General features: G+C 43.2%; 1 protein-coding gene across 1 annotated transcript; it reads right to left on the reverse strand.

The window, feature by feature from the left end:
- Nucleotides 1–850: 850 nt before the first annotated feature.
- Nucleotides 851–1,681, reverse strand: LOC135480362 (diaminopimelate epimerase-like). Its single transcript, XM_064760192.1, has one exon. The coding sequence runs from the start codon at nt 1,679–1,681 to the stop codon at nt 851–853; it is 831 nt and encodes a 276-aa protein (XP_064616262.1).
- Nucleotides 1,682–25,063: the final 23,382 nt, after the last annotated feature.

Genomic DNA, 25,063 nt, shown 5'->3' on the forward strand with positions numbered 1-25,063 from the left:
TTTTCTCGCAAAGGCCAAGGCGACGTATGCAGTCAGTATGCGACGTCATGGTGATTAGGCTGGCGTAACGTTGCGACCCCTTTGAGAAACAGCCATCAGGACCATCAGGGCCTCGAATTAAGTACATGAAATAAAAGTGGGGACGTCCGTCTTTCGTGTAGTATGTGGTACTTAATCATAAAACACTTAGCATGTAGTAGAACCTGCACAATCACTGCCTGGTTATATACAGTAGAGCTGGCTTCCTCTCCGGACGTACGTGGGAAGGCCTGTCAGCAACCTGCGGATGGTCGTGGGATTCCCCCGGGCTCTGCCCCGTTTCCACCCACCATAATGCTGGCCGCCGTCGTATAATTGAAATATTCTTGAGTACGGCGTAAAACACCAATCAAATAAATAAATAAATAAATATACAGTAGTATACGACGCGTTCTAACAGAGATGTGAACCTTTTTGTGAGGACGGCTAATTTCACGTTCAGGTGATGTGTTCATTTCCAGCTTTTAAAGACTGCAGCTGTTGTTTAGGTGACAGGTGATAACGGCCATTTTCTCTGAGCTCTCACAGGTGGCCTCACAGCGTCAGTTCGAATGAAATTTATTTATTTATTTGATTGGAGTTTTACGCCGTTCTCCAGAATGTTTCATTTATATTTCAGGGTTCTCGGTAATGAAAAAGAAAAATATAAAGGACAGATAATCAAACGACTAAAAATATTTTTAAAGCTAAATGTTTTATTGATTGTAACAGGCCTAATGTGTAATAAATCTGGCTCAATAATATAGAATGTACCATGAAGAAAACAACGCCATCGAGTTTTTCTCCAATCTTTGCGAGAATGCACAGTGGTTTAAGTGCTATGGATTATAACACCGTCGAAGACGTGGCACACAGGCCCCATAAGTCTAACATTATAAAAAACACACCCGTCGTCAGTCGCAAAGCTGACTTCTGCCGAACCGCCACTACAGGAAATGACATCACTGAACGTTCCGTGCGCTGTAGTTCCGTGTCGTCTTTTATGAAGAACTAGGGCAACAGCTGTGATGCCGGTGCCGCAGGCTAGCGTCTCATTCTCCACGCCGCGCTCGTAAGTCCGCACAAACCCCCCAGCGTCTGTCTCCTGCACAAAGTTCACGTTACAGCCTTTGGCTCTGTACAGCTTCCCCCAAGCTATTTCTCTCCCCAATTGCCTGACATCACACTGTTTTACGTTGGTGACGAAACGAACGTGGTGCGGTGAACCAGTGTTCACAAAGTAATCCCCATTTTCGTACTCTTTTATGCCGGTAACGTCATTCATTTCAAGTTCTATGTAATTGTCACAACGACAGCGGCGTCCCTTATGAACGCCGTCGAACGCCTCGAAAACTAGACACCCGTCAATCAAAGGAACCCCTTTCCTAATTGCGAACTCCACAAAACAACGTCCCCCGTTACCACAAAATGACCCCTCCTCTCCATCTGCATTGAAATAAACCAGCCTCACCTCGCAGCCAGCTGTTGCTGAGCAACTTTGCTTCATTTCCAAAATTCCGTCCGCACCTATTCCAGTTTTTCGACAGCAAAACGCTCTGCGCATGTAAGGTGACCTCATGACGTCGTCATAGCAACCGTTTCGATTGTCGACGATGATAAAATCGTTGCCGAGTCCATGGTATTTGGCAAATTCTACTTTCATGGTAAACTTTACAGTGAAAGGGATACAACCGACATGCCGGAAGTCAAAATCTGTGTCCAATATTGCCCAAACTTTCAACAAAGTTTTCCAGATTTGTCCTTCCAGTGCACACAACATGTACTAGGATGTATAACACCGAAGTCATGCTTTCAGTGTAGATAGCTAGTCCTCCCAGTGCAGACAATATGTACTAGGATGTATAACACCGAAGTCATGTTCAGGGGGCTTTCAGTGTAGACAACGTCATCCCAGTGTACACGGCATGTACGAGGACATATTACACCGAAGTCACGTTCCGGGGCTTCCAGAGTAGTCAGCTAGTCCTCCCAGTGTACACAGCTTGTTCAAGGACGGATTATACCGAAGTCATGTTCAAATGAATGTACTTTATCAATGTTTTATGTTGAGTGTATGCTTACTTCTAGCTATTGGCTCTGTACTCCTCTCCTTAAAACTCAACGCCCTACTTAGCACGGCACGATAACCTCAGTAACTTTGCCCTATATATAGGATTGTACCAGACGTATGTCTAACTAAAAATGTATATGTACTGGATAAGCAAAGGATATCAGCACGTTACGCGGTTGTATCCCTTTTCCATGTAGGCATACAGCTGTACATGTACTTCCGTCCCATCGTGGTATAATGGCATGATCGATAACAAGGACATTAAACTTGTCAAAACAATGAAAAGTAGTTTTACACTGGCGTGTTTAGTCGTGAATGTCGGCAATAATTTTGTTTTTTGTCATTATCTGTAACAGAGAGCATAACTATTTGTCTGGAAACGAGGAAGATGAAACAGACCGTTGGAGATCCCTGTCGTGGTAAAGTGTCAGTGCAAAAATGCCCTCATCAATCAATCAGATTATTGAACTGATATGCATCAAGCGCCGTGTTGAGAATGTTTTTCTCCGGCCATACATGGGAAGGTCTGCAGCAACCTGCGGATGGTCGTGGATCTCCCTGTCATCTCCCTGGTTTTCTCCCACCATAATAGGCCTACTGGCTGCTGTCGTTCAAGTGAAATATTCTTGAGTACAGTGTAAACCACCAATCAAATAAATAAATAAAAATTTTACTGATATGACGACTGTTGTATTTATGATTGGAAGAAGCCAAAATGTTAGGAAAAAACACAAACTTTTGGGGAGAAAACCTCGAACTTTGCCTGACGGAACTGATCCTGTATGCCAGACTGGTGGAATGAATAAATAAATGAATTGTGCAGGCATATCGTGGCGAGAACAGGTTTAAAAACAGGAGCCAGTGAATGGTGTGTGACACAATGTAGCCATACTGGTGAAAGTCAAGTGATAAGGAACAAACTTCATGATAGAGCACATAAAAAAACCGTGCAACCTTTCTTGATCTTCAGTTCGCGAAAACAACTGAAATCAAATTAGGCAATATAAATGTCGGAGACAACCCTGAAAAGATTAAGGGGTATTACCCCTGAACGAGAATGAGAGATTTATTTCCTTATTTGATTGGTGTTTTACGCCGTACTCAAAAATATTTCACTTACACGACGGCCAGCATTATTGTGGGAGGAAACCTGGCAGAGCCCGGAGGAAACCCACAACCATTCGCAGGTCACTGAAGGCCTACCCACGTACAGCCGGAGAGGAAGCCAGCTTGAGCTGGACTTGATCTCACAGCGACCGCATTGATACTAGGCTCCTGTGTCATTACGCTGCGCTAGCGCGCTAACCAACTGAGCCACTGATATTTAAAGACACGCATCTTGTACCCAAATCCACCCCTCTCCCCAACAGTATGTTTATTTATTCATTTGAGTGGTGTTTTATGTCGTGCTGAAGAATATTTCACTTACATAACGGCGACCAGCATTATGGTGAGAGGAAACCGAGCAGAACCTGGGTGAAATCTACGATCATCCGCAGGTTAGTGCCTCACAGTGTGAGAAAGACTAACTTTGTTCAGTATTTTCACCTGCTATACATTGTTATTGTTCTGTACTCAATCTTCTTCCACCATGCCATTATAACTTGGATTGCCCAGTATCATGTATACGGAACAAAATGCAAATCAAGTCATAATTCTTACAATTACATCGAAAATGTTTTTATTTGGCGTAGTGTCTGACTAATGTCAAAAACGATATAGAAACGAATGAAGCAAATCTGAAAATGGTAAACAAGACATAAAGAAAAACGATGTGATTACAACGCGGATTGAATCTCCAAAAGGGTTTTTAATGTGCTTTTGATAACTCAAGTTCAGCAAAATTTTGGGCACAATAGCGTTCTTTCACCTGCAGCGTTGTGCTTTCAGGATACACAAACACACACACACACACGAGCATGATAAAGCTCACGTGCAACAGTGTCCTCCTCCTTACAGAATACACACACACAAGAACACGATGAAGGCTCACGTACATCAGTGTTCTCCTCCTTACAGAATACACCCACACAGGAACATGATGAAGGCTCACATACATCAGTGTTCTCCCCCTTACAGAATACACACACACAGGAACATGATGAAGGCTCACATACATCAGTGTTCTCCTCTTTACAGAATACACCCACACAGGAACATGATGAAGGCTCACATACATCAGTGTTCTCCTCCTTACAGAATACACACACACAGGAACATGATGAAGGCTCACATACATCAGTGTTCTCCTCCTTACAGAATACACCCACACAGGAACATGATGAAGGCTCACATACATCAGTGTTCTCCTCTTTACAGAATACACCAACACAGGAACATGATGAAGGCTCACATACATCAGTGTTATCCTCCTTACAGAATACACACACACAGGAACATGATGAAGGCTCACATACATCAGTGTTCTCCTCCTTACAGAATACACATACATGAACATGATAAAGGCTCACATACATCAGTGTTCCCCTCGTTACACAATACACCCACACAGGAACATGATAAAGGCTCTCGTACATCAATGTTTTCCTCCTTGCAGAATACACATACACACGAACATGATGAAGGCTCACATACATCAGTGTTCTCCTCCTTACAGAATACACACACACAGGAACATGATGAAGGTTCACATACATCAGTGTTCTGCTCCTTACAGAATACACACACACGGACATGATAAAGGCTCACATACATCAGTGTTCTCCTCCTTACAGAATACACACACAGGAACATGATGAAGGCTCACGTACATCAGTGTTCTCCTCCTTACAGAATACACACACACACACGGACATGATAAAGGCTAACATACATGAGTGTTCTCCTCCTTACAGAATACACACACACAGGAACATGATGAAGGCTCACATACATCAGTGTTCTCCTCTTTACAGAATACACCCACACACAAACATAATGAAGGCTCACGTACATCGGTGTTCTCCTCTTTACAGAATACACACACACGAACATGACGAATGCTCACATGCATAAATGTTTTCCCTTTGTATGAGATGTATTTTTAACAGCAAGATTGTGTTTATTGACAGAGCAAGGCCGATAAAGGCATGGACGCAATTCGACCCACCAGTTAATACTATTGGAGGCATCAACATTACAGTGTTGATGTAAAATAGTTCTGCTTTCCGACAAGTCTCTAAATGAAGAACAGGAGGTTTGTGGCGCTGTGGATTCCTTATGACATCTGGATATTCCCGTAGGCTGTGGATATTAGTTCTGTAAAATAATACACACAAATATTGATGGGCCTTTACATACATTTTGTTAATTCATTTGGGCGGAGTAAATCAGAAGCGGGGCGTAGATCAAAATTGCGACTGGAAGCAACTAGGTTTATTGGCGAGCGGAAGCAACGAAGAACAGCTGGGAGCATACGATTGGACGCTGGATTGAATAGATCAACGCGCGCTTGAAACCACCGACAACTACTGATTCAGCAGTTGCTCGGCGTGGAAAGAGTTCTACTTGTCCGTGGCTCGTTTACTTTTCTGTAACTCGAAACGTCCGGTTGCACGCAGTTCCGTCGATCTACGCGTGCTTCCGTCCTTTTTGTCACAGTTGCTCTGCTGCAGCACGTGTTGCACCACATGCGATGGTGGGAGGAAACCAGGCAGAACCCGGGGGAAACCCACGCCAAACACCTAGGATAAATCAAAGTCGAAAAAGTAAACTAAACCCAGAGTAAACCAAAGTATCCAGAGTAAACCAAAGTATCCAGAGTAAACCAAAGTACCCAGGGTAAACCCAAACAGCCCATAGTAAACGAAAGCACCCAGAGTATATCATACAGCCAAGTGTAAATCAAAGTGCACAGATTAAACCAATGTGCCCAGAGTAAACCAAAGTAGCCTGAGTAAACCAAAGATTCCAGAGTAACCTAAAGTGCACAGAATAAACCACAGTGTTCCGGGTAAATTAAGGTGTCCGTAAGCCAAAAGGCAAGAAAAAGAAGCACTTCCCTTCGCCAAGTACCAGAAAAGTACCTCGTGATTTCAGGCCACAGTTCAAAGACCCAGTGTTGGAATCGAACATACGACGTCACTGATTAAAGGCCGTTCGTTGGTGAGAATGCTTTTACCAGAGAAACCATGTCAAAAACAAAATGAGCACAACCCCGATATGGAATCGAACATACGACGTCACTGATCAAAGGCCGTTCGTCGGTGACGAGAATGCTTTTACCAGAGAAACCATGGCAAAAACAAAATGTCACAAAGGAAATGAACACTGCCCAGATCCGGAATAAACTCTTACCTGCAACATGCATACAACCCAGGCAAGCTAATTGCTGTGCTAATACTTTCACTTCCGCTCGGACATTCACCAGTGACTGCCATCGTTCCAGAGCCTTTCTGCAAACATCACGCTGATCGAGAGACAGGAAGTCCAGTTCTGCCAGGTCATCCTTCGACAAACCGAGCCTGGCAGCGAGGCTCCGCCATTGGTTCACCACCGACGGGCTTCGACAGACAAGAACGATAGCTTTCTTCAAGTTATACTCTGAAAGAAAATACCCACGTCAGTATTGCCGTAATATTGCTGACTAGACATGAAACTGTGACCTCAAATTCTGTGAGTCTTTTTAATAAAAAATGTTGTGTTATCATGGCTCTGTATGCGCTTTTAAATTAGTGTTCTAACATATTAGTTCTAAGCTTACAGAAGTACGGCAGCCAAACACTGGATATTTTCCATTCAGCTTCCCGATTAAGGCTAAATGTCATCTGACTGCATTAATACCTGTTGCTACTTTAATGGCGATATCTTTCTTCTGTCGATCCCGTTCGCGGATTGTCGCTGCCAAGTCAGGACGTCCACTTCGTGTCAAGGCGTCACATAAAACACGAGCCTAGGACAAAAAACCCACGTCACAGTAATAAACACTTAGTTAGTATCGCTTTATAACGTTTGTCGTACCAACACCACCATAAGTCATTTGGAATATCCAGTCCTGAGCAGTAAAGCATTAGTACTGGATTGTTCAGAATCTAAAGCCAGGGCGATTACTCCGCGCACTGGATTAGCCACATGCATTATACCCAAAAATCTGGGCTAACTTAAAGCTGTGCTTCTGTCACCATTTAGTATTATCGAATTCGGAAACGGGTCGTGGTCTGGTGGTTACAGGTACTGGCCTTTCCAGTGCAAGAACACAGGGAGCTGGGGTTCAAATCCCACGTTGGGCATCAAAAGTATGGATCCTCCCGCTCCCACTATTAAAACCGGCGATGCTCGTCTGTCCGTTTGTTCAAACAGTTTTGAAGGCCAAATGACCTTCACCAAAATGGAGGCATTTGTGTACTTCACACTTGGAAAGTTGATCAATAACTTGACAAAAGTCGGTGGTTTACCCTGTAAAGTCTAGTTCGACCACCCATAAACCTGACCACCATCATGTAAGTGATTACTGTATGACACTAAATAACAGCCAAATCAGCAAAAAAATATCAGCGTTTATTGTAATCTCCAAACAAATCAACCCTTGTAGTACTTCGCTATTCACCTTATCATGAGAAACAGGAATCCTCTTCAACCAGGCATAGAGAACCTCCAGGGCGATCTGACCTGGCTGCTTCCCCTTAGTGTTCCTTACGATAGACTGTATCCGTGCATGCGGGATGCGAAGATTTCGAGCTAACTGTATCCACTCGTCTGATACCTGCAGCGCCACCTCACGGAGAGTCTCAAAACTAACTCCTCCTGAAAGAAATAGAAAGCTAAACATAGCTACTGACGGCCCCAGATGTAGAATGTGTTCATCGTGTTTTCCTAAATATTCGTCCCAACATTTTCTTTTTCATTTTCGTTCTCAGTTTCGAGATAAAGGCATCGCTCAAGCTTCGTTTTTAAACGTTAATCCATTTACTAACCTACCATTGCAAAATAAATCCGTGTAAAGGCGACAATTTCAACATATTCCAATCAGGAGTCTATTCCCTATGCAATTATTCTAGCTCATTAAAAGACCATTAGCACAATACAACTCTGTGACCAAGAGTTAATTTCTTCAGTTTGTAAGCCATAATTTTATCATTCATGGCCTTAAAATCAAACGTATGACACATGACTTGTCAGGGCCACTTACCGCACAGTTTCATATTCAGTGGGGCTCTTACTAAAGGCTGCACAGGTATCACTTCCGGTTTAGGAAGTCTGACACATATCTCCGTTAGAACTGAGGGTTTGGCATCTTTGCGTCTCTGGGTGTTGTCTTTGTCCTTGACCTTGGCCTCCGAACGTGAGGTGGCCATTATTCGCAGGGGATCTAGTACCTGTAGGAAACCGCAGTGGTGTGAGAGCGACCTCTGACAGAATCTGTCTAACACTTCCACCTCAAAGCTGAAAGAGACGGGCTCCACGGCGTAATTCATATACCTGATAACAAAGCCATTAGATTTATGTTTCGTATTAAAAGCGGTTCAAAGAAATCTTATCTAATAATGTTTACAACTGACGCCAATTTTCATTTTAACATCAGCTCTTCACGCAGTCTTTGGCCAATGGGGAAAAGAAACTCAGATACCCACAGGTTCGTCGAAACATGCACGGGTTGCGTACTCAGGTCCCAAAAGGTTCGTCAAAACATGCACATTGTAGCGTACTCAGGTACAAACAAGGTCGTCAAAATATGCACCAGTGTACCGTACTCAGGTATCAACAGGGTCGTCAAAACATGCACCAGTGTACCGTACACAGGTACCAACAGGTTCGTCAAAACATGCACCAGTGTAGCGCACTCAGGTACCAAAGGTTCGTCAAAACATGCACAAGTGTAGCGCACTCAGGTACCAACAGGTACGTTAAGTCATCCACCTATGTGGCCTACTCAGGTATCAGCAGGTTCCTTAAAACCTGCATCCATGTAACGTATTCCAAAGGTGATACGCACGCATTTGTTCACAACAAAAACGACAAGTGAATTGAGTATGTCGTTAAAGGAGAAGAATATTTAAATATTAAACAAATACCATTGAAAAGAGTATGCATTTCCTCGCAGGTTCATGCCATAAAAATTCTAATATATCCCTCAAGTTGATAAATTATAAAAAAAGTCAGCGCCAAAATCCTCTGTGGGCGACTCTAGAAGACTTCTAGAAGACTTCAGGACTAGTTCATATGCAAAAGCATATGAACTAGTCCTGAAGTCTTCTGTGTTAAGAGGAGAATTGCCGACGGAAACCGCCAAAGTTCAGTTCGTACATTTCCGGTAGAATTCTTCTTCCCAGATGGTACGCCAACAGTATAGTTCGTTTTCCGCTTGAAACCGGAAAGTTGGACGCCGGTTCCGAGTTTACACGAACAAGAAGGCAGTTTTAACGACTGTCATTGGCTGAGAGACAACTCAGCGATTTATGCCAGCTTTGCCGGTTTCTGACTTTACGTGTATGGCGAGGAAAAATCGCAACACTATGCAGCAGGCACCACCAGATAGAAAAAATGTGTTCTTTTCAGCCTATAGTGTCATTGTTTCTTCTCCTTTAAACATAGTATCATAAGCGCGAATCAACAAGGTTATTCCACACTTGCTTACCAGGTTTTGCACCTCACATATTTAGTTGGTTACAAAAGTGTTTTACTACGATGTTCAGTCAACACAGACTGTCTCGAGCTAATGCGAACAGATCTCAGACCTATAACAAGACGGATATGAAAATAAATATGATAGCATAAAATAACTGACTAAATACTTGAACCGAGTACTCCCTGTTCACTGACAGACAAATATCGTCTGCTAGCTTTATTTGTGACGCTACCCAACTGGTGATGTATTTCCACCATCGCACTAAGCCAACTCGGTCAAAACAACTTTCAGCTCAGCCAATACAGCTTTCAACTCGGCTAGTACCACTTTCAACTCGGCCAGTACCGACTTTCAACTCGGCCAGTAAGACTTTTAACTCGGCCAGTGCGGCTTTCAACCTGGCCAGTACTGTTTTCAATTCGGACAGTAACCGACTTTCAACTGGCCCAGTACCACTCTCAACTCGGCCAGTACGACTTTCAAATTGGCAAGTACGACTTTCAACTCTGCCAGTACGACTTTCAACTCTGCCAGTACGACTTTCAACTCTGCAAGTACGACTTTCAACTCTGCAAGTACGACTTTCAACTCTGCCAGTATGACCATGTTAATACTGCCTTGCTCTGGCTGTATACATTGACTGTATTCAGGCAATGACATGCACAGATATGGATGGAAGCACTGTCAGGTGTACGATATCGATGGGAACACTGTGAGGTGTACGATATGGATGGGAACACTGTGAGGAGTACGATATAGATGGGAACACTGTGAGGTGTACGATATGGATGGGAACACTGTGAGGAGTACGATCTAGATGGGAACACTGTGAAGTGTACGACATGGATGGAAGCACTATGAGGAGTACGACATGGATGGGAACACGGTGAGGTGTACAATATGGATGGGAACATTGTGATGTGTACGATATGGATGGGAACATACCGAGGAGTACGACATGGATGGGAACACGGTGAGGTGTACGATATAGATGGGAACATACTGAGGAGTACGACATGGATGGGAACACTGTGAGGTGTACGATATAGATGGGAACACTGTGAAGAGTACAACATGGATGGGAACACTGTGAGGAGTACGATATGGATGGGAACACGGTGAGGTGTATGATATAGATGGGAACACTGTGAGGAGTACGATATAGATGGGAACATACTGAGGAGTACGAAATGGATGGGAACACTGTGAGGTGTACGATATGGATGGGAACACTGTGAAGAGTACAACATGGATGGGAACACTGTGAAGAGTACAACATGGATGGGAACACTGTGAGGTGTACGATATAGATGGGAACATACTGAGGACTACGACATGGATGGGAACACTGTGAAGAGTACAACATGGATGGGAACACTGTGAAGAGTACAACATGGATGGGAACACTGTGAGGTGTACGATATAGATGGGAACATACTGAGGAGTACGACATGGATGGGAACACTGTGAGGTGTACGATATGGATGGGAACACTGTGAGGTGTACGATATGGATGGGAACACGGTGAGGTGTACGATATGGATGGGAACACGGTGAGGTGTACGATATAGATGGGAACATACTGAGGAGTAGGACATGGATGGGAACTGTGTGAGGAGTACGATATGGATAGGAACAGTGTGAGGAGTACGATATGGATGGGAAAACTCTGAGGTGTACGAAATGAATGAGGACACTGTGAGGTGGATGATGTGGATGGGAACACTGTGAGGAGTACGATATGGATGGAAGTACTGTCAGGAGTACGATATGGAGGGAACACTGTGATGTGTATATGGATGGGCCCACTGTGAGGAGTACGATATGGATGGGAACATTGTGAGGTGTACCGTGTGGATGGGCACGCTGTAAGATGTACGATGAGAATGAGAACTTTGTGAGGTGTACAATGTTGATGGGAACACTATGAGGTGTACAATGTTGGTGGGAACACTATGAGGTGTACAATGTGGATGGGAACACTATGAGGTGTACAATGTTGGTGGGAACACTATGAGGTGTACAATGTTGGTGGGAACACTATGAGGTGTACAATGTGGATGGGAACATTGTGAGATCTACGATATCAATGGTAACACTGTTAAGTGTACAATACGGATGAGACCACGTTTGGACACAGGTTTTTATGCCCACTGAATGCCTGCTTACCTTGTTGGAAACATCCAGTTGGACTTGAGGTTTCCACGCAGACTTATGTCAAACGGTTGGCCCTCCCTCATCATAAACTCAGTCACAAACGTAAAGTCTATCTCCTCTTTTGGGGGTCTTCGTTTCCTCACTCCATGTTGTTTGGGGCAAAGAGAGACGCTAACCTTTCGGACGCATTTTGGATCCTGAAGAAGAGTCAGCTCCGCCACTTTTAGGGTTGTGTATTTTAAAAATGACGTCGCCTTTACGTCGATGTTTCTTCTGGACACTTCTTTGCCAACGCACAGAATGACAAATCTAAACAAAACGGGTCGTGCGAATAAAAGACTTCAATTAGAGAGTGGTTTTTAAGTTACAATTAAAGTTGAATTAGAACATTTCGTTCACATTTCCAGACCAGTAGAATTTATTTCCATATCATTTCGGTGTTAACAGAAGAAATTACATTTAAAGCTTTCAAATGAGAAACTTAATACACAAATGTTATATTTTATTGCTCTAACGAAGAACATGAATATTTGTTTATCGTGACGTGAGCTTTTCTTTTACAATCAACACCGCCTCCTCTCCCTCCCAACCTGCGCCTCCAGTGTGGGTTCTCTGTTATAAAACAAACACGACTTCCCCTTATAGGCCAGCAACATAGAGCTTTGCTCTCAGGCTTAAAACATAATGTTGTCCCCTAGTCATGCCTCAGCCCCGCCTGCCTTCTCCTCAGTTATATATATCAAGTGACGCTTTTGCAGTTCGGTAATGGAAGAGGCAAGCCAGCTGTGTGAGAGGTGCGTACATATTTAGCGTGCTTTCTTAAATTACATTAGCTGCATGAAACCAAGTCTACGTCACTGATTAGTGAGACTGTGCAGAGTGCTTACAATTCCTACATGATTTTAATGCATATACACTGACTACAATATTGCCTAGAGTTACCTCCCCTCATTCTCGAACCATTCGAATGTGACCAATCCAGGAGCTCCCGCTACGTTGAATACTCGGGTATAACGCACGAGTTTCCAATCGTCATTTCCCTTCTTTTGGAACAGCAGCAACTCAGCTTCATTAAACGGGTCTGGAAACAAAACAAGATATGATGAACTTGATTCCAGGCTTTACTTCCTAGCCTGTGAAACTGTAGGCAAACGAAAAAGTTTTGGACCAACGTCAGAATAAATAAAATCCACAACATGGTATGTAGAATATGTATCGGTCCTAACTGTGTCAAAATGTGTTATAATGTCAACCTTAAGATACAGACATCGGAATGTGTTATAATGTCAACCCTAGGATACAGACATCGGAATGTGTTATAATGTCAACCTTAGGATACAGACATCGGAATGTGTTATAATGTCAACCTTAGGATACAGACATTGGAATGTGTTATAATGTCAACCTTAGAATATAGACATCGGAATGTGTTATAATGTCAACGTTAGGATACAGACAACGGAATGTGTTTAATTCTGTTGTAAGTAAACAGTGCGTGTCTGTGGTACCTTGTACCCGGTTTGGGAGTGGGTGTGATGTGATACGAAAACGTAACTAGTTTGGGTATGGGTGTGATGTTGTACGAGAACGTGACTGCTATGGGCGTGGCTGTAATATGGTAAGAGTACATACATGGTTTGGGTGTGGGTGTTATGTGGTACGGGAACGTACCTGGTTTGGGTACGGGTGTGACTTGACACAACGGCGTACCTGGTTGGAGTATGGGTGTGATGTGGCACGAGGACGTACCTTTTTTGGGTATGGATATGATGTAGTATGGGGACGTACCTGGTTTGGGTGTGGATGTGACTTGACAGGATGACGTACCTGGTTCGGGTATGAGTGTGATGTGGTAGGGGGACGTACTTGGTTTGGTTATAGATTTGATGTGGCACAATGACGCACCGGGTTTGGGTATGAGTGTGATGAGGTACGGCGACGTACCTGGTTTGGGTTTGGGTGTGACTTGACACGACGACGTACCTGGTTTGGGTGTGGATGTGACTTGACACGAAGATGTACCAGGTTCGGGTATGAGTGTGATGTGGCACAATGACGTACCTGGTTTGTGCTGATGTGACTTGACACGACGACGTACCTGGTTTGGGTATGAGTGTGATATGGCAAAATGACGTACCTTGTTGGGGTATGGGTGTGATGTGGTACTGGGACGTACCTGGTTTGGATACGGGTGTGACTTGACACGACGACGTATCTGGTTGGGTATGGATGTGATGTGGTACAATGACGTACCTGGTTTGGGTATGGATGTGATGTGGTACAATGACGTACCTGGTTTGGGTGTGATATGGCAAAATAACGTACGAGGTTTGGCTATGAGTGTGATGTGGCACAATGACGTACCTTGTTGGGGTATGGGTGTGATGTGGCACAATGACGTACCTGGTTTGGGTATGGATGTGATGTGGTACAATGACGCACCTGGTTTGGGTGTGATATGGCAAAATAACGTACGAGGTTTGGCTATGAGTGTGATGTGGCACAATGACGTACCTTGTTGGGGTATGGATGTGATGTGATACTGGGACGTAACTGGTTTGTGTGTGGGTGTGATGTGGTACAATGACATACCTGGTTTGGGTGTGATATGGCAAAATAACGTACGAGGTTTGGCTATGAGTGTGATGTGGCACAATGACGTCCCTGGTTTGGGTATGGATGTGATGTGGTACAATGACGTACCTGGTTTGGGTGTGATATGGCAAAATAACGTACCAGGTTTGGGTATGAGTGTGATGTGGCACAATGACGTACCTTATTGGGGTATGGGTGTGATGTGGCACAATGAGATACCTGGTTGGGTATGGATGTGATGTGGTACAATGACGTACCTGGTTTGGGTATGGGTGTGACTTGACACGACGACGTACCTGGTTGGGTATGGGTGTGATGTGGTACAATGACGTACCTGGTTTGTGTGTGGGTGACTTGACACGACGACGTACGTTGTATGGGTGTGGATGTGACTTGGCACAATGACGTGCCTGGTTTGGGTATGGGTGTGATGTGGTACGGGGACGTACGTTTTTGGTTATGGATGTGACTTGACACGACGATGTAAGTTGTATGGGTATGGATGTGACTTGACACCACCACGTACCTGGTTTGTGTGTGGATGTGATGTGGCACAATGACATACCTGGTTTGGGTATGAGTGTGATGTGGCACGCGAACGTCCCTTTTTGGTTACGGATGTGACTTGACACGACAACGTACGTTGTATGGGTATGAATGTGACTTGACACGACGACGTACCTGGTTTGGGTGTGGATGTGACTTGAGACGACGACGTACCTGGTTTGGGTATGGGTGTGATGCGGTACGGGGACGTACCTGGTTTGGGTACAGGCCTGCCGCTGGCTCTCATCAGCCTCTTCAGCGGCATGGTCATGGGTACTGTCACCTTGACTGGATTGGTGATGTCCTCCGTGAAGCTCATGTCGATTAGAGGACTGGCGGCCTTGAAAGCACAGTTGTCCTCCTCTATAAGCCGGTACTCGTGGATTGCGCATGCGTCAGGAACAAACACCTGGAAAGTACCATTTAAGAGGTTTTTATATAGAATTTCACGAATTTCCTGGATATCGTCTACTGAGAAGTGTCAAACGTATACCGGTGTGACCCAATTCTGAGGCCAAAGGACTTATTGCAGGATCAAAATTTGTTTTGTTGCTGCTTTTTGTAATAGTGCGTATCTATATACGACCGTATTTGAGCCGCTGACTTATAGGCTTACTGGCCTAGCGTGATTGGAGTCTCGACGCTAACAGCGTTAATTGCGTAAATAACGAAGGTCCACTCCGATTTTCTTTGTTGTTGAATAAGTCTCGTGAAAATAAAAGACACCAACCTAAAGATTCCGCTGCCGTCATCTTGAGTGGCTACACGCATGTCTCGCTTCACAGTGGATGCCTTTATGGTTATAATAAATCTATTCTAAAGCGAGTAGAGACATATGGTGGCGGAGCAGTGGGTGCGCAACGCAGGTCTTTAGGTTGGTGTCTTTTATTCGCACAGACTTATTCGAAACTCGGCCTGGACCTTCCTTGAAATCAACACTTTTGCTAGGCCAGTCTAAGAAAAGCAATTGGTGTCTTTCAGGACTACAGCTGATATTGTGTATGTAGACTTTCCTCCAGGGTTCGTCACTTGCCCTGCGTCTGTTTTGACCGCGAAACCTCGCCCCCATTGTGCAATTGAAAAATTCTTGTGTATTGTGTTAAAAATTAAAATAGATAAATAAATAACTTATTCCATTGACCCGGGTTGGCCAAGTCATATAACTATACCCGCATGCTCATTCTGCAGTCTCCGTAACAGGTGTTTTCGGCGATATTCACCGATACTCTGGGATCCCCAGATGACGTCGCCACAGTACCCTTGGCGTCGAACTTGACCTTGTCCACTCTTGCACTGGCGACCACAGCCAAGGTGGACAGCCTGTCTGTCTCCACTTCCACATAGCGTAAAGTGTTCTCCTGAAATAGCATATAGTTACTGATGTAATACGAGAGCTTAGGCTGTGACGTTGTAAAATCGATCTAAAAGGATGACGTTATTATAACCCAACATGTAAAAAAAAAATCCTTGGATAAATATGTCAAAAAATTAGTCACCGACTTTGGGTAAATTGCACCGATGTGCTCGATCGTGTTTTGAAGGCAGACTCGAAGCTATTCTCGTTGCTGACCTAGTGTTTATGTGGTTCTTATGTCTTCACTGTTGTAGTGTAAACCAACCGTATCAACTTCTTTTTCACTTTTTACTACTTACACGTTACCCGTTCAAGGCCGTGTGCAAATGTATAAAATAAACGTTCTGTTATATTTAAACTAAAATGGAAATAATATATATATATATATATATATATATATATATATATATATATATATATATATATATATATATATATATGTATATATATATATATATATATATATATATATATATATATATATATATATATATATATATATATATATATATATATATATATATATATATATATATACCAGCTGTAGAAATATAGAATAACTGTAGAAATATAAATTGTCTGTAGAGACATAAAATAACTATATAAATATAAACTAGCTGTAGAAATACAGAATAACTGTAGAATTAGAAAATAATTGTAGAAATACATAAACTGGCTGTAGAAATACAGAATATCTGTACAAATACAGAATAACTGTAGAATTACAGAATACCTGTAGAAATATAAATTGTCTGTAGAGATATAAAATAACTATAAAAATATAAACTAGTTGTAGAAATATGGAATATCTGTAGAAATATGGACTAGCTGTAGAAATACAGAATAACTGTAGAAATATAAATTGTCTGTAGAGATATAAAATAACTATAAAAATATAAACTAGTTGTAGAAACATGGAATATCTGTAGAAATATGGACTAGCTGTAGAAATACAGAATAACTGTAGAAATATAGAATAACTTTAGAAATATAAAACAACTGTATATGATTTGAGGTGATTTAATTTTACTCTACTGTACCTCTAGATCGTTCAGAACAGCTTTGTGTTGTGTTCTCGGCTTCTTGTGCCATTCTCCGGTTTGAGTTAGCTCCCTTACTTCGATCTCCTGCCACTCTTCTACGAGGGAATCGCGATAAGGTAAAGCCACTAAATAACAGTTCTGCATTAAAATAAAAAATGACCATATTTTACGGTATTTCTCGCCTTTAACACTAGAACAAGTCGTTGATTTAAACATACGGTACACGGATTCTTCCTGTAGCCTACAATATGCTGTTTGTAACAATAAATATGAAGTCTCTGCAGTTTTAAAGGAACACAGAATCGACGTTGATTGGCTGAGGTAGGGTTTCCGGTGTTAAATCTTCCAGCTTTGGTCACGCCTGAGTAATTCTGCTTTACCAAAAAGTAAGCAGGACATAGCCTGAACTTGCCTGCCTCTCTCCCCAGCCAATCAGAAACGATTCTGTATCCATTTAAGGCGGAATAATATATCATTAACAACATAATAAGTTCCTTATTTGTATAATAATCGAACCAAGATCTAATGGAGAGAACATTGTTCATCTATAATCCTACTGTTTCTTCCTCGTGTATACACAGCATAATGGTATGTGTCCATGTGTGCTTGGGGTTTTACGTCAGGCTTGGGGACCTGCAGTGACGTCACATATCTTGAAGACCAGCAATGATGTCATGTAGACCTATCATGGAGGTTAGCAGTGACATCGCATATCTTGAAGGCTAGGTGTGACGTCACGTATATTTGACAGAAGCAGTGACGTCATGTATCACTCAAATTATAGGTCTAACCAATCCAGATTTCTGGGTAATGAAATGTCAAGATAATAAATAAACACATAACAATAATAAAAAGTCCACACTTTACTAAATGTTTTCAACGGAAGTTGCCCATCCACAACATGACCACTGAGATCGCGGGTTCGAAGCCTGCCCCGGCTGCCTTTACCTAGATTTTTAATAAGTAGGGTTATCAGCAGAGCTGTGGTTTCCCCTGTGGCGTGTCCAGTTCGTTCCGTTAAAAAAAACTGACATACCAGATAAATAAATGGAAAGGCAATAGAGACTAATTCACCTCCGATGACATTTGTTCAACTTCCTCAGCCGTAATCAGGACTACCCGACCAACAAGCGTTTCGAACTCTTCTGTCACAGAGGGCAAAAGCGTAGGATCGACAACTTCACATTTAAGCTGAGAGACGTTGACAAGGTGTGTGTCGACGTGGACGACACAGATGATGGGGTCATCTCCAAGACAGGCCCCTGTAGAACACCTAAATATGAAGAATAACAGATGTGGTCAGGACTGCAACGAGTTGAGGGATCACGTACAATTACAGTGTTTATAATATCTGTAAGAGCACAACTGTACTTCATTCAGCTCATTATCTCTTCACGCTCCACCAACTGCGTGACGCATACACTTAACAGTTTTGGTGATGTAATCAGGTGAATAAATACTCACAAAATATCCCTGATTGGTACAAAAATAAATAGGCAACAAGAAGGGCTTGTGTTATTATTAAAAATGTCTGTCAGTTTTTTGGCAAATACATGTATTATATTTCGCCTGTACTGACTGAACTATGACTTTGCTAAACCGCTAGATATATACGTAAGCACTTACACATAACGGGATTATTCACGTACACATAAATGGGTCATTTACTTATACAAAACGGGGTCATTTCACTTACACATAACGGGGTCATTCACTTACACAGCAGGTTATTCACTCACACATAGCGGGGTTATCCACTTACACATAATAGGGTCATTCCCTATATAAAACGGAGTCATTCACTTACACATAATCGGTTTTTCATTACACATAGCGGGGTCATTCACTTACACATAACGTTTTATTCACTTACACTTAACAGGGTCATTTACTTACACATAACAGAGTCATGCACTTATACATAATGGGGATCATTTCACTTACACATAACAGGGTCATTCACTTACACATAGCGGGGTCATTCTCTTACACATAACGTTTTATTCACTTACACTGAACAGGGTCATCCACTTACACATAACAGGGTCTTTTACTTGCACATAGCGGGGTCATTCACTTACACATAGCCGGGTCATTCATTTACACATAACGTTTTATTCACTTTCACTTAACAGGGTCATTTACTTACACATAACAAGGTCATTCACTTACACATAATGGGGGATCATTTCACCCACACATAACAGGGTCTTTCACTTACACATAGCGGGGTCATTTACTTACACATAACCTTTTATTCACTTGCACTTAACAAGGTCATCCACTTTCACTTACCGCTGTCATTCACTTGCACATAACGGGGTCATTCACTGACACTTAACTGGGTCATTCACTGACACATAACGCTGTCATTCACTTACACATAACGTTGCCATTCACTTACATACAACAGAGTCATTCACTTACACATAGTGGGGTCATACACTTACACATAATGGGGTCATACACTTACACATAACGGGGTCATTCACTTACACATAGCCGGGTCATTCACTTATACATGGCGGGTTATTCATTTACACATAGTAGGGTTATCCACTTACACATAATGGGGTCATTCACTTACACATTACGGGTTTTTTCACTTACACTTAACGGGATCGTTCACTTACACATACCGGGGTCATTCATTTATACATAACTGGGTTATACACTTACACCTAACGAGGCCATTCATTGACACATAGCGTTGCTATTCACTTACACACAACGGATTAACGCTTACACATGGCGGGGTCATTCACTTACACATAGCGGGGCCATTCGCAGAGGCGATCGACTGATTCCATAGACGGAATTGACCCACAATCGGAGTCCTCGTCTTCACATGAATCCTCCCCTTTGGATGAAGCGTCGCTGTTTTCCTCAGTTTGGCAAATATCTCCTGACAACTCATCGGTTACACATCCACACAGCCTGGTTCTACACTGATCGTCTGCCTGTACACTGGCAACGTTGTCTTCTGTCGGCGGGCAATACGTCCCATCTTGCACTTGCTCCATCAGTGTGATAACGTTGTGGGTACCCACATCAGCAGTTCCATGCTGGAGTGCCTCTACTTCCACGATCAACACAATTACTTCTGATACATCATCCAATATGCCTCGTACCACTGACAAAAGTGTCGACCAACTGTCATCTTTCGATGCCATGACTGCAGTGGAGGATTACATTGTTCAGCTTATATGGCTGGGAAATTTATGGCTTTTTGTGGTGATGTCAATTTTTTACCTGGATTTCCAACATTACTTGTAATAAAGCCTTGTGCTTTTTCAACATAAAAATAAATCTTACATAAAATTCGCACAAATTCAGTTAGAAATTCTAAAAGCATATTACAAATTAATGAAAAATTTCGAGTGAAGTTTAGAATGAAAAATAATAAATTACAGATTTCAGAGCGTATAAATTTATGAACAACAGCGATAACTTGCCTTCGTCTTGTACTAAAGTACCGTCCTCGTCTACACACAAACCGGTCGCCTTATGAGATTTTAAGTCCAACAATTGCTTTCGAATGTTGGGCAAATTGTCACTGACTTTCTGTGGATCTAACTTACATTCCTGCATCAACAGTGCGACCTCTTCAAACTTAGAGCGATACAGGTGAAACTTATCCATGTGCAGGAACCCTTCTGCAGATGCGCACCTGTTCACCTGGACTTTCAACTGGCCCATCAGGTGAACAATCGCTGTCAAGTGTTCTTTGACGGATAGAGTGTTGGAAGCAGCCGATTCTAATTTAGAGTGGAAACCATCTTCCTCTTTGTCAGGAGATGAGCTGATCCGATGGGTGCTACAGTCATCACCCCCGATATTGGATGTCTTCACTGGAGAATCATACTTCAGTGTGTCTTCCCTTCCAATGTTGCACCTGTTTGTCTTATTCCCCTCGCTATCCTCTCCGACAAATTCATCCGTGGGACTCCGTGTCGTATTCGCCATGTCTTCCCACGTTACCGACTTCCTACGACACGTCACGTCAGCACCTCTGGTCTGAGGTTTGAAAGACACTGCTGCATGATTAGTGCACATGTCGACATCCTTTGCGCCTCCAGGTGTCTTGTTCGTGTCCGACGTCACTTTGGCGTTTTTAATTTTCCTGGCGACGGATGCGGATACCAAGGCCACGTCGCTGAAATGATGCTGAGGGCCGCCAGGTAAACCCTCTTCAGCTGCTCTGTTACCAAACAAGTCGTTTGCGGCGCAGGTATTGCGTACACCTTCCCTGTCTGCATCATCATTTCCTTGAGTACATTTGCGAATCTCCTGTCCACAGGAGTCGGTACGCTCCTGAGTGGTCCCCAGCATTGGCGACGATTGACTCTGCTGCATCAAACATTGTTTGCTGTCGTTCTTAGAGGACCCAGTCACCCTGGCAGATTGACAGCCGCGCTCTTGTTTTGTACTTTCTCCTCCTTCGCTTTGCCCTGCAGACTCCCCGTCTTGTCGTGATGCTGGTATACTCCTGTACCCATAGTCTGAGTGACCTCCGGGCGTGTGTGAGTCCACCCAACTGTCTTCTTGGTGGTCTACATCCATGTCAGCTTTCCCCGACAAAGCAGAGTCTCTCGCGCCGTCCGGAGTGCTGGAATAGGCTCTGTCTGTGTAACCAGAATCCACTGCGAGGCACACACCAATAGTCTCAACATCTCCAGAGACCGAAACCATTCTGGGGCCGCGGGGTTCACCGCCTACCCAAGACTGTGCGGGACTCATCTTTCCCACTGAAGCAGCCGAAGCCAGCATCCCCCTCCAGCCTCGCTCTTGTCTATTTTTAGGGGAACCAGAACTCTGTCTTTCCTCGTCTTCGTTGAAACTTAACATGTCCTCGTTGGGACTTAGCATATCTTTGTTGACTAAGGAGTCGTTGTCGGAATCTATTACGTCGTTGTCTGTGTCACCTCGTCTGGACATGCGCCCACTGTCCACGCTGTCACGGTCAGCTTGATCAAACTTCCGGTTTTTAGACTTAGGTTTGGCCCTCTTTGGTCTTCGCGGTTGATCCACTACGTTTACTCGAACCTCCATTTAGGTAAAACACAAATGTTCACGAGGGATGAAGTCGTGAGGCTTTCCGTCATCTAACGCCTTGATATTTAATGAAAATAGAAAAGACAAAGATGATTTCCAATGAGAGAAAGAAATTTATGCAAAGGAAAAAATAATTAAAAAAGGATTTCGTTTATGAGGCCAACTATATCTTTATAAATACCACCTCTCTTTTACCAATATTTTTCGTCAATGGTCAGAAATTTTCGTCAACGGTCGGAATTTTCCGCGAAATGCTGGTTACGAATACATGATCTTCAAAATTTAACGGCCTGAAATCGAACATGACCTTATGAGTGAAAGGTTAATGGCGTGGAATTGAACACATGACCTATTGGGTCAAAGGTTAACGGTTTGAAATCGGACACATCACCTCATGGCTCAAAGGTTAACGGCCTGAACTTGGAAACATGATCTGATGGGTCAAAGGTTAACGGCCTGAAATGGAGCACATGACCTCGTGAGTCAAAGGTTAACGGTATGAAATCGGACACATCACCTGATGGGTCAAAGGTTAACGGCCTGAATACGAGCACATGACCTCGTGAGTCAAAGGTTAACGCCCTGAATACGAGCACATGACCTCGTGAGTCAAAGGTTAACGGCCTGAATACGAGCACATGACCTCGTGAGTCAAAGGTTAACGGTATGAAATCGGACACATGACCTGATGGGTCAAAGGTTAACGGCCTGAAATAGAACGCATGATCTTTGTGAAAAGTTAGCGGTCTGGACACGAAGGCGTGATTCGCCTTCCGACGTGGCGTTAAATAGTTACCACGTCGATGTCGTCATACGCTTTATCTCGTTTTTGTCGTTCGTTGTGCATTACAGTCAGAATAGGGGCCTAGGTCTTTATATACATAAGTGCACATGACAAAATGAACAACAGAAAAATGTTATCAAGAGCCAAACTAGACCTGTTCGCTGGCCTAATGCTTAGATCGTCCAACTCTAAATTGAGAGACCTAGAATCAAACCCGGGTCAGATCATCCCAAAGAATTTAAAAATAGTATATGTTGCTGCCTCGCTCGAAGCTCAACAGTGGGTGGTTAGAGCAAAAGAAACATGACTGGTCGGCCCGGTGCCTGCGACATGGCAGGACTTTGGCTTTGAAATTTTGACTCGCGCTGTCACAAGAAAACATAGTAGGTGCACACACACTTTAATGACTCGTCGTTGCCGTCAGGGTACCATGTCAAGTACAAAGCGCGTATAAGTAAACAAGCGTGAAAACCGGTATTCCAATTAGTTGGCTGTGTGACTGTTTACAGCGCTGTCAGAAACGTTTGACATATATGACGTATATACACGTATAGATGCTGTATTATTTATTTATCTATTTGATTGGTGTTTTACGCCATACCCAAGCTTGTACAACGGCGACCAGCATTACGCTGGTTGCTGCCAGGTTTTCCTGGAGAGGAAGTCAGCATGAGCTGGGCTTGAACTCACAACGACCGCATTAGTGGGAAGCTCTTGGGTCATTGCGCCGCGCTGGCATGCTAACCCCCTCGGTCACAAAGGCCCCGGGTGTTTTTTTATGCAAGCTCTTGGTAATATCGGTATTCCCATCCAAACATTATCGCTGTCGTGTCAATAAAATACTCTCAAAGCACGGCTGAATGCATCAAGCAAATGAAATACACAGAGAAAAACCTCTTTCTTACCATAGCACATATACAATTCAATGTTGACAAAATATATTAAAACCTCGTAAAAAATATTTGATTGATTGAGAAATGAATGCGCCATCAGATAGGGGTACACCAGAATGGTTGTGACGTTCAGAATAATGGTGTGTACTTTGGACAGGTAGGCCTCCGACACTACAGGGACATTTTGGTTGAATAATATATCCTTTTTGAAGGTGTCAGCCGGTAGGTCCTGTTCGAGATCTATATATTCTGGGCAAGGGCATAACGTATGTTGTATTTTCAGTATGCAGACAGGCTAATCTATAACAGTATCAGCTCCCCACCCCCATCCTCACCCCCCGGTACGCATAGTACATAGTGTAGTAAAAGCGATTGTACCAAATCCTTAATTATCCATACAGGTTCTAAGGCTTTGTTGAAAACAATCTCATTGTGTTTCACCCGAGTTAATCCATGGCCAGAAAGAGGATTACACTCTCCGTGGGACGGATTCTTCAGTATAAGATTATCGGGTTATTGTCAAGTTAAGGTGTGTTTGCATATATCGTGGTTAGAGCACTAAGAGATTGACTTTTTTTACATCGGGACATATGGCCATATTAACTTCCTATGTTATAAGATATCGCCCTTAAAGCTTGTCTTTCCACGTATCAGCGAGCACAGCACGTATTATTAAACACTGATCAGACAATGGCATAGTTATAACGGTGCAGCGATTTAAATGGTCGATATACAAATATCCCACATCTCATGAACACGGCGTCAATTCGGTCAGGTACGTTCTGTTATTGACTCTCCCCCATCCCTGTTCTAACCCCACATTCTGGTAATAAATCCCTGTATACACAGTCCTTTGACCCCCACGCTTAAATGGCCACTTAAACTGCATGTGTGCCTATGCCCCCCTCCCCTCCCCACTCCCACGTTCTGCGTAACTCACAAACCATACCCATGTCATTTAAACAGCCAGCAGTCATACGGAA

This window comes from Liolophura sinensis, chromosome 13 (assembly GCF_032854445.1).
Source record: "Liolophura sinensis isolate JHLJ2023 chromosome 13, CUHK_Ljap_v2, whole genome shotgun sequence".
NCBI lineage: Eukaryota > Metazoa > Mollusca > Polyplacophora > Chitonida > Chitonidae > Liolophura > Liolophura sinensis.

What these genes read in the sequence shown, in the direction of transcription:
- LOC135480362 (XM_064760192.1), bottom strand. Translation starts at nt 1,681, where the DNA reads ATGAAAGTAGAATTTGCCAAATACCATGGACTCGGCAACGATTTTATC.